Source organism: Myotis daubentonii, chromosome 6 (genome assembly GCF_963259705.1).
Source record: "Myotis daubentonii chromosome 6, mMyoDau2.1, whole genome shotgun sequence".
In the NCBI taxonomy this organism is placed as follows: domain Eukaryota; kingdom Metazoa; phylum Chordata; class Mammalia; order Chiroptera; family Vespertilionidae; genus Myotis; species Myotis daubentonii.
The window spans coordinates 96108915-96119669 of record NC_081845.1 but is presented as its reverse complement, the minus strand read 5'-3'; the positions used below and the strand labels follow the sequence as shown (position 1 = coordinate 96119669).

Below are 10755 nucleotides of genomic sequence, written 5' to 3'. Positions count from 1 at the left end.
GCATAGACATTTTTAATAATCTTCGGAAATGGGCAGAGCTCTCGTTCAATGGATAAACATTTCAGTCATGCTGCATAGATCCAGGGAGTGCTGGCAGGGACCACTGCACTAGGGTCTGGGCATGGTCAGTTCTTCAGACTCCAGCCCCTACAGTCCTCCTGACTAAAGGAAAGGTCTGCCCAGCCAGTGTTGCTCAGTGTTTGAACATCAACCCATGAACCAGGAGATCATGGTTCGATTCTTGGTCAAGGCACATCCCCAGTTGCAGGCTTGATCCCCGGTAGGGGGCAGGCAGGAGGCAGACGATCTATGATCCTCTCGCATTATTGATGTTTCTGTCTCTCTCTCCCTCTCCCTTCCTCTCTCTGAAATCAATGGAAACATACTTTTTTAAAGCCTACTACTTTCCTCTGAAAGAATGATCTTCAACACTGAGCAGTTTCATGTGGCCTCGACCCCACAAGAGTAGATGTCTTTAGTAACTTGGAAGAACGTCACTGAAATGCTGAATGCTTTGATAGAAACAATGGGTTGATGCCTTGAATACCAGTTTTACTCTTGGAACAAAGCACAGGTAACTTTAAAATGGTTATAAAGAAACTCAGATTTATTCCTTAACAAAGACCCTGTGTAATGCTTACTCTGAGAAAACCAGGTTATAGCTTAATCCTCTCTATTACTTTGGAAGAAACTGGATTAAGAAACAGCTTACAGTGCTAGCCATATGTTCATTCTTTCACTGTAATATAATGTGATTTATACTTCTTAACATATAATGTTTGTCTAATGTGTATCTTCTTTCCTCAGTTTCACCTAAGGGGCCATTAATACAGATATGTCTATGGACTTACATCTTTTGCAGAATTTACAAATGGGAAAAAGTTCATTATTCTCTCTCCACTGACTAACGGATGTTCAGAAAGTATAGGAGGGCAGGTTTGTGGTATCTTTGGATAGATCTGCTCTTTACTTTTAATTCTACCTCTACCCCCCAACGCATGTGGGAAAGAGACTAACTTACTTGCCTGGAACTTAGTGAAATTGTTTCTAGGGCACCCACGAGTTTGCTTTAGCTGCCATAGAGTTGGGTGGTTGCAAACAATGAAATTTGCTCCTAATGCCCATCAGGAGACCTAGAGGCAGGGTGGCAGATCTGGAAAGGGTGGCTGTGTTGAAATGCCCTACACACCTACAGTTTGTGGGCACAAATGATATTTTAGTGTTTCCTACACCCCGGGTTTAGGCCCTGAGGGAATCTGAAGAGCCTACAAAATCTCGCCCAAGAGGAAAACTCTGCTTTGAGCACCAGCGGGCCCAGAGCATGCACACATTTTATTCCCACGGACATCGCCCGCCTTTTCTTCTCCCTCCCTCTCGCTGCACCCACCCCAGCTGGAGCATGCGGAGGAAGGAGCACCCAACTCATTCCTGCCTCCAAAACTCTCCAGCAAGGGGGAGAAATTATTCATCTTCAATTAAACTGGGGCTTTTGTTACACAGAACTAAGTAACCTAGTTGCTGAATAAGATATATTTGTGCAAGTGAAAGGAATTAGAGGATATTCTGTTCATTAAAATTGAGCACACTCCCCATGGTATGCTGCAATTCCTGTACAATGACAGGGAAATAGCTCCCCTAATGAGAATCTGGGAAGGGGCAATAGCAGACACACGAACTTCAGCTCAGTCAAAAATCTCATTCAGTGCGTATCCAGCCCACCAGCGACATCTGTATGCTTCAGGTTTTCTAAAATACAACAAAACAATATCTTAAAAATAGAGTATGATCAAATACCATTTAATTCAAAAATTGATGAGTAAACAAAAATTATATAATTTGATTGATTGAAATAGACTTTTCCAGTTCTCCTTCTCCGAGTACCATACACTCATAGGTGTGCTTATGAAACCCATCTGTATTCCACTAAAGCATCCCGACCCCAATGAGACCCCCCCCCACCCCCAGCATAGGCCTCGTGATAGAGCGCCACAGTTAAGGGTGCGGTTTCTGGGCTGTGCCTTCCATGGAAAGTGACTAAAGTCATTCCCTAGTCGTGGGGGAGTTGAAAGGAAGACTCCCCGGTGAGGGCAGGTAGGTTTTCAAAAGATAAAAGCAGCTTTGCACGGCATGCCCTCTGTTCCTAGGATTCCTGCTGGCTTCTGAGTGGCAAGATGACAAAGGAAGTTGAAAGTAGTTCTTAGGCTCCTTGGGTGATTTTTCAAGTTAATCTTCTCCTTCACAGTCTCTGGGTTAGGAAGCTAAGCTTGTGCCTCTTGGTGCTCAGGTTGTAGTGACGGAACCTGTGATGGGCTGGTGGACAGGTACTGTGAGGTGTGGATTCATAGTTTCCAAACCCTCACGTGCATGCACACACACAGCAAACATAAAAGTGTGTGTTTGTGTTTGTATATATAAACATATGTAAATATATGTATATATGTATATGTACAAAAACTACCCAACCAAAGAAGGGCAATGTTAGCCCCTGGGCCTGTGCAGAGGGAACTCGGGCCTTCAAAGTGCTGGGCTTCAGGTGGAGGTGAAGAGAGGATGAATCAGACTCTCACGCTGTCATCCTCACAGCTGGGGGTGAGCCCAAACACCATGCGGCCCTTACCCACACAGGACACGCTAGGAAGGCCCATTAACCCCCCACCCCAGCACATTCGTTGAAATCTGCTAGAGACTCATTTCAGCTGACTAGCTTCTGCCTCCTGTCAGGGTTGGAGGAGGAGAGAAGATACAGAACAAGGAAAGTCCTACATGGGGATTTGGGAAAGGAATGCCCAGATCAAACCCCGCAGCTCCTCTGGGTGCCTCTGCAGGAGAAGCAGCAAGATTCTTAGTGCTGGAGGGGAGAGGGCAGGGCAGGGAGCAAAAAGAAGGGGCTGCAGTTCTCAGAATTCCAGCCACACAAACATGAAGGCCCAAGACTTGACCTGGTCCTGTGTGAAAGCTGTCATTTCCTAGGCCTAACCTGTAACCCACATCATATTTTCCTGGTTCTAGGTTTAGTGCTGTGGGGGGAGCCAGAGTGAGCTACGGTGGCTATAGTATTTGCATTTAGACTTTTTTTTAATTCTCATTCACCTCTATGGTCTTGCCTGTGCTATAGGAAACAGATTCAGGACATGGCATTTCTTGGGCCCCCCTTGCCCCAGGTTTCAGTGGACACGCTGCTGGGAGGTTTGGAGGTCCAGCTGGGCTGAGGCCCTCTCATGCATGGACACAAAGGCTTCCCAGACAGGAGTCTTAGCAAGTCGCCTGGTTCCAGGAACATTCCTTCCCTTGGGGCTCTCAAGGAGCCAGATGTCCACAGTGGCTTCCACAGGCCTCTGACCTCTGACCTCTCAGTATTTGGGGTCTGTGCTGGCTGTGCTCCTCCAGAACACCTAGCAGTGTTAAGGTAAACGTCCTGAAATAGGGCAGAACTGCAGCAAACGTCCTGTGGGAGTGTCTGTGGGGTTTCTATTTCCTGATTGAACTCTGTGTACAGGGGCTCCTCACCATCCATGCACCTCAGAAACTTCCTCAATCACATCGGAGGCAACAGGGAACCCTGAGTAGTGTCCAGATAGGAACTTCTCCACCATCACAGAGAGAGGGAACCGAAAGTCTTTTGCAAAATCTCCCAGATTTAGTAATCTCAGGAGGAGAACCAATCAGTGCTTTAGACTGAGCAGTATCATAAGTTGCCGAGCAACACCTCAAGTTGAAGGTGCTATTCTGACTTGTAAAATGCTTTTCTGTAAGATGTCTCTAGATGACCATTTATTTATTGAGCTAGGGATAAGAATGAGGCATGAGGGCAGCAAAGGGCAGACACAGAAAAATTACAGTTGGTTTTCCCTCCAAAAGAGGAGATGGCAAAGCCTGAATCACAGGATCACTCTCAGCAGTCGGACACTGGGCAGCTCTCCTCGGGCCCATTCCCCCGCCTCCAGGAAGTGTAGTCCTTAACAGTTGCAGGACAGAGCTGTGCTGTGGTCTCCCCAAGTGACCTAGAAGTCAGTGTCAGAGAACATCAAAGTTCTTGGATGTGATCAGACCACCCGTGTGTATGGGGTGGTTGCCCCCATGACTTGTGAGGCAGCTGCAGGGCAGGGTAAGGCCTCAGCAGAAGTGGACAGTCCACCCTGAGCACATGTATCATAACTGATATTAAACAGTGAGCTCACCATCTGATGGGCTGCCTCATCTACAGGTCTCTCTTCATTGAAGGTCTCTGGATCCCAGCCCTTTCTATGTGTAGTTTCATTTTCTTTTGTATTGCACTATGTTTTTAAAAACATGAAGGTCAGTGTGTCTTGACTTTCGGTATTCTCAATAGTAAACATCAAAATTGAGTCTTTGGATCAGAACTTCATAACCTTATGACATGAGGAAGTAATGGCACAGCCCTCCTGCAGCTCATCCCCATCACTCCCAGTAAAGTTAGCTCTGCCCAATCTACTTCAGCCTACTCCCGGCCCAAGTCCTTGAGAGAGGAGTGTCCCCCACAGTCTACTCCATCTCTGGCCATAGGTAAGATGGTAGGCATTGGTAAAACATAGCCCCTTAATAGTTCACTGTTTTCAGGAACCATTATCCATTTCCACGCCCCCTCCATTTTGGGGAGTGTTGAAGCTCAGTTTCTTTTTCAGAGTTCCCTAAGGATAGTACAGTGCCAGGGATCCTAACTCTTGAAGAGCTGGCCATCTTGGAGTCTAGGACACTGAAGGAGAAGCCTGAAGCAATAAGAAGCTCCTTAAGCCCTAGCCAGTGTGGCTCAGTGGATAGAGCGTTGACCTGAAAACCAAAGGGCCCCGGGTTCGATTCTGGTCAAGGGCACATACCTTGGTTACAGGCTCCTCCCTGGACCAGGCCCTGGTCGGGGCTTGTGCAGGAGACAACCAGTCAATTGTTTCTCTCGCATAGATGTTTCCCTCTGTCTTTCCCTCTCTTTTCCACTCTCCCTAAAAATCAATGGAAAAATATCCTCCAGTAAGGAATAACAACAACAACAACAAAAGAAAAAGCAGCTCCTTAAGTGAGCTGTCCTCCACAAGATTTGGGGATTCTCCTTAGCCTGATAATTTACCTTCTTTTTAGATGATTTGTTGTATCTTAAAAGCTCCCTAGCTGTCACAGCACAGATGTGTGATCTGCCACTAACTCTCACTTTAGGTTTTTTTATTGATTATATTCTCACTATGTGCTTCAGGTATATCCCTTTCTAGAACTTGGATTGGGATGGAAAAGTGTGAGCGATTGCCTAACATTCTCAAAAACTTATTTTTTGTTGTTTTCTGTTCATTTGTTTAAGAACTTTAACTTTTAATCTATCTCCTTTCCCAGACCCTTTACAAATGTCCTTTCCTTAGCAACAGAGGTGTCATCTTAAAACACTGTGCTGATTGGCTGCAGCTCAACTGATTTGAATTTTAATCAATCCGACACTATTTCACACTATATTCCCCTGTTTTACTCCTATCTGTTCAGCTCCACTCTTGAGCTCTGCTGACCCCCATCAAAGCACTCAAGAAGAAAATGGCCATAATTGGAGACTCAGTGTTGGGATTTTTCATCACAGTGGGCCTGGTGTGTCTTCAGGAATCATGGGCCATCAAAGGTAAGTGCTGAGAGCATCATAACTGGGGAGAACAAGCGCTGAGAGCATTGTGAAGTGTGGAAAGACGCTATTTGAAGTGAAAGAGACATTTTATAGGTATTCTGTGGGTCTAAATCTGAAAGTGTAATAAGTTGAAGATGGAAGAGTTCTCTTCTCACCACAATTTGAAGTCAGTCAAATTTAGCTTAGACGAGCAAACCTGAGTTGTAAATTTCTTTGGGGTAAGGCAAACTTGAGGAAGAAATCTTGTCTGGAAGGCACTAGCAAGCTGCCTCTCTAGGCTTTAATTTCTCTTTCTAGATAATTAGTAAAATTGAAAACCTCACACAATATTGTGAGGATTAAATGAGAAAATGTGAAAGGTTCTTAGCTGGACACCTGGTAGTTGTTTTTTTGGCATGTGGATCCTGTCAGGATATTTTGAGTAATGACATTTTGGGGAAGGTCACTAGAAAGGAAAGTCACCGAAAAGTAACAGTCTTCCCAAGGGAGGGGGAGGACAGGTGTGCGGATATGAGCTGCATTTAATTTACTGCCCCCGGGACAGTGACAGGCCCTCCTTACTGGACCTTACAATGATCTTTGATTTCTGATACTTAGTGGCTTTCCCAAGAGAGTAGAAAAATGAGTAAGGAATTGAACAGCCGATGTTCTCTGCCATCTCCCGAGCGGACATTGTGCTGTAGTGAAGGCGTATTGAGAAGAAATACCTTTCACCCAGGCGGCCACTGCAGAGGGTGGCAGGCACTGGAATAAAGGGATAGCCCAGCTCCACTGATGGCAACCGTAGGTTTCTATTGCCCAGAAAGAGCCATACATGGGGATGCACATCTGGAAAGAGAGAGGCTCTTCCCTTGGGTTGGGAAGAGGCAACTAGAATGTGTGTGTGTGTGTGTGTGTGTGTGTGTGTGTGTGTGTGTACACGTGAATACATAGCTGCAAATGCTAAATAAATCCCTGGCTTTACCTATACACAGTCAGACTTTAAAATCCCCCTCTCCTCTACACACAACATGGAGGCTGCATACTCTCCAATTTTAACTTTCTTACTTCAAATTGATTACGCCCTTGGTATAAATTAGGCTCAATATCAACCATATAGAATAGACCCCATAATGACAGTCTCGATATAAGGATCTTTGAGACATAAGGGTTATTTGCCAAATACAGTTCTTCCCTCAGAGTACCCATGGTGTGGGTGCAGATCCAGGAAAGTGGGTGCTCTACAAGGTCTCAATCTTAATTTCCCAGGTACCTCAGGCCCCAGTGTTATTTTCCCTGGGTGTAGTCCCTAAATACAAACCAGTTTCTGACCCTAAAGTTCTTGTTATAGGCCTGATGATGTACTAAGAAATTACTTAACTAGTCTGATTTAAATTAAAAACAAACCCATGGAAGAAGCAAAACCATAAAAGAAAATAATTTTAAAATTACACGTCAGGAGGTGAAATAATCTGCTCCAGATCACTAGGTAAATAAGTAGCTGAATAAGAATTCAAAATTTAATTTGATTTCAGAGTTCAGAACCCAGCCTTTTAGGAGCTGCTGCTGGATTTCCGTGGGGATCATTCCTCAGCTAGTGACCTGGAGGCCAACCACAGCTTCACAAGACTCAGGCTTCTCAGTCCATTTCCTTCGATCCACCCTCTCTAACAGGCCCCTTAATTTCTCCCTCCTTCTCGGTTCAACACAAAAATGCTTCACCCAGGACTCATCGTCCCACTCATCCCTACTCTCCATCACTTCTTCCCTCCTCTTGGCCTACCCTTCACCCCGCTGCCCACATGTGTGTCTCACAACCTGGGTTCCTCATCTCTCTCTGCTTGTTCCAACCCTAACTCCCTTTTCTACCTTTTCAGAGGATCATGTGATCATCCAGGCCGAATTCTACATGAAACCTGATGAGTCAGGCGAGTTCATGTTTGACTTTGACAATGATGAGATTTTCCACGTGGATATGCAAAAGAAGGAGACGGTGTGGCGGCTTAAAGAATTTGGTCAATTTGCCAGCTTTGAGGCTCAGGGTGCATTGGCCAATATCGCTGTGGACAAAGCCAACCTGGAAACTATGATAAAGCGCTCCAATAACACCCCGAACTCCAACGGTACCTCTCCCTGCTGCACCTCTAGATGTGGGAATCGTAGCTTTTAAGTAGATGCTTCAGCTCTTTTTGTTGTATTATTGTGAATGACTTTCCCTTCTGGGGGCCTCACCTTGCCACATCAAGCCCTAAATTCTCATGCTACAGGCCCAACTACTTCATGGGGCTTTCCATTTCCTGGTCATTTCCTCACATCTTGTCTGCCATCCACTGTCATTCAAAAAGTTACTGCCCTGAATCTATGCTTGGGAGGCCAGGAATGAAGTCCTTGGATACCTTATACCTCAATAGTGGTTACAGCTTATGGGTGAACGTGTCAGAGATGGGTATCTGAGTCCGTGGCATAGATTCTCAGGGCACAATATCAACTTCCTTTCAGTTTTAGAGAGAGAGGGAGGGGCCAGCCTAAGCAAGGAAGGCTAACTTCTGTCACGTGTCCCCCAGTACCTCCAGAGATGACTGTGTTCCCGAACAATCCTGTGGAACTGGGAGAGCCCAATATCCTCATCTGTTTCATTGACAAGTTCTCCCCACCTGTGGTCAACGTCACGTGGTTTCGAAATGGGAAACCTGTCACCACTGGAGTGTCAGAGACAGTCTTCCTGCCCAGGCAGGACCACCTTTTCCGCAAGTTCTACTATCTCCCCTTCCTGCCCTCCAATGACGACGTCTACGACTGCCAGGTGGAGCACTGGGGTTTGGAGGAGCCTCTTATCAAGCACTGGGGTATGGACCATCCTTCAGCCTCCTTTATAGTTTGTGTTTCCTTCTGTGATGCATGTGTCTGCTCCTTTGGGACTCAGAGTCACTGAACTATTCCATAACAACTGCTGTAATTCCTGGTCTTGTCTCCTCCCATTATCCAGCGTTCGTCGCTTTCTAACTTGTCATTCCCTAATGCATCATTGTGTCTTCCTCTTCTTTAGGTGATTAATAACCATTATTGACTTAGGACCACATTCATTACCTCTGTCCTTTGTTTTCTATTTCCCCAGAGTTTGAAGCACAAACCCCACTCCCAGAGACAACAGAGAACGTGGTGTGTGGCCTGGGCCTGGTTGTGGGTCTGGTGGGCATCATCGTTGGGACCGTCCTCATCATCAAGGGCGTGCGCAAGGGCCAAGCTGCTGAACGCCGAGGGCCGCTGTGAGGCTCTTGCAGGTGGGTTTGGTGAGTTCAGAGGAAGACATGGGTGGGGTCATCAAGGGAAGGAAACAGAGTGGGGAAAAGGACATGTGATGCCTAGGGGAAAGGTTGGGAAAGGTCATAGCTCTTGACTTACCTTTGCTGGGACAGAATCAGACATAGGCCTTGTCTGATATCCCAAAGCTTCAAGGTTGGCCATTGGGATATTTATAACATCATTTGCAGGCCATACAAAATTATCAACTGAAAAATTAGCCTGCTGTATTTGGTCAAACATTTAATTAACTCACCCCTAATGGCTTGTCAGGGCCAGGCCAAATGATTCTGTGGACCTTATATAGCTCACAGACCAGATGGTCCCTACCCCTGACATAAACATTCAGTCTTGGGAATTATCTCCAGACCTAAGACTACTGTTTAACATTAGAATACGAGGTCCGGTGGTCTAGGAAAGTTAGCTTCAAGATTTGGGTACTTCCTGGCTTACATTTTCTGAGGCAGGCCATCACATAAAAAGTATTTCCACAGCTTGGCTCTTTGGGGGTCAGTGTGGATTTATTGTTTTTGTCCCTCCAATCTGAAAAATGGGGTCAGGGTTCTAAGAGAAGGAAAAGCATAGTTTGCTCATCTATGCAGTTCATGTTTGAAAAGTTGTACTTACTAGAGGTCAGATGATTATTAAGAGACTTTTCATAGTCAAAGGATTAAGGGAGAAGGGGAAGGAATCTGAAGGTAAGTGCTCAAATATTCATCTTTAAAAATTATGTGTCCTCCTACAGGTAATGGACTTTCTTAAGGAGAAGAACAATGAAGAGATTTTTGCTTTATATTTTTACGAACCTGACACTTCTCCAGTTGCTCCCCTTAGTGAGGGCAACCATTCTTCAGCACTTTCCAACCCCAAAGTCAGTCTAAGAGTAGCGATGCCATCTTGATCTCTCCATATTCCAGGATCTAGTTGGGCTGCCCTGCCCTGTCCATTGCCCCTTTCTATACCTGTTTTCCCTCCATTTCCCATTATCTTCTTTACTATCAGCATGCAATGCCCCTGCAATAGGCCCCATAAGATTTTTTCTTTGCGATGAAAACATCTGTATATTTCTTGCTTGGGATTTCAAACTGTGATTGTGGTTTTTCTAAATACAATAAACTATTCCAGGCGGAGTTTTTGGTGTCTGAGCCAGTTCTGCACAGGGGCTGGGGAATATATGTGACCCTTCATCCTCTGTAATTGATACCCAGGTTCATTAGGATGTGGTCTCAGTCAGAGGTTCTGTAAGCAATCCAGTTGCTGTGGTCCAGTCCTCATCTGGAAAACTCTAGAGGAAGGTTTGTTGGGAGATCTCTAATGGGCAACCAGTTCAGAATTTGGTTTTGGTTCTTGAGCCTCCAAGTCAATGAAACATCTGGATCTTCAGTAGAATGGGTCTCAACACGTAGGGCTTGGCCTCTGATAATAGAGGTGAGAAAGTGTGAGGAGAAGCTGGGGTGCAGGGAGAGATAATCCTCTCACTTAGCAATACATATTTCAGGTTTCTCCATGTTTTTTCATAGCTTAAAACTCATTTCTCTTTGTCACTGCATAATACTTAATTGCGTGAATGTACCACAGCTTATTTATCCATTCATCTATTGAATGACATTTTTGTTACTTCAAGACTTGGTAATTGTAAATGAAGCTGCTGTAAGCATTTATGTGCGGGGTTTTGTGTCGACAAAGTTTTCAACTCATTTGAGTGAATCCCTGAGACTGTGGTGGCTGCGTCAATGGTAAGGGTCTGTACAGCTTTGTAAGAAACCAGCAGTGTCTTGCAAAGTGACTGTACCACTTTGTATTCCCACCACAAATGAATGAGTCCCTTGCTAATATTTTGAGTGCTCTGAATTGGAGCTAGA

At 45.3% G+C, this 10755-nt stretch overlaps 1 protein-coding gene across 1 annotated transcript; it reads left to right on the top strand.

Annotated features, from left to right (window-relative positions):
* The first annotated feature begins 5446 nt into the window (after positions 1-5446).
* Positions 5447-10023, top strand: LOC132237499 (HLA class II histocompatibility antigen, DR alpha chain). Its single transcript, XM_059702047.1, has 5 exons — positions 5447-5611; positions 7471-7716; positions 8158-8439; positions 8709-8874; positions 9639-10023. The coding sequence occupies exons 1-4, from the start codon at positions 5530-5532 to the stop codon at positions 8861-8863; spliced, it is 765 nt and encodes a 254-aa protein (XP_059558030.1). The 5' UTR covers positions 5447-5529; the 3' UTR covers positions 8864-8874; positions 9639-10023.
* The last annotated feature ends 732 nt before the right edge of the window (positions 10024-10755 follow it).

Excerpts from the sequence above, each read along its gene's own strand:
- LOC132237499 (XM_059702047.1), top strand. The coding sequence starts at position 5,530 with ATGGCCATAATTGGAGACTCAGTGTTGGGATTTTTCATCACAGTGGGC. Across the intron at positions 5,612-7,470 it reads GGAATCATGGGCCATCAAAG|AGGATCATGTGATCATCCAG; the intron begins GTAAGTGCTGAG and ends CTACCTTTTCAG. Across the intron at positions 8,440-8,708 it reads GCCTCTTATCAAGCACTGGG|AGTTTGAAGCACAAACCCCA; the intron begins GTATGGACCATC and ends CTATTTCCCCAG.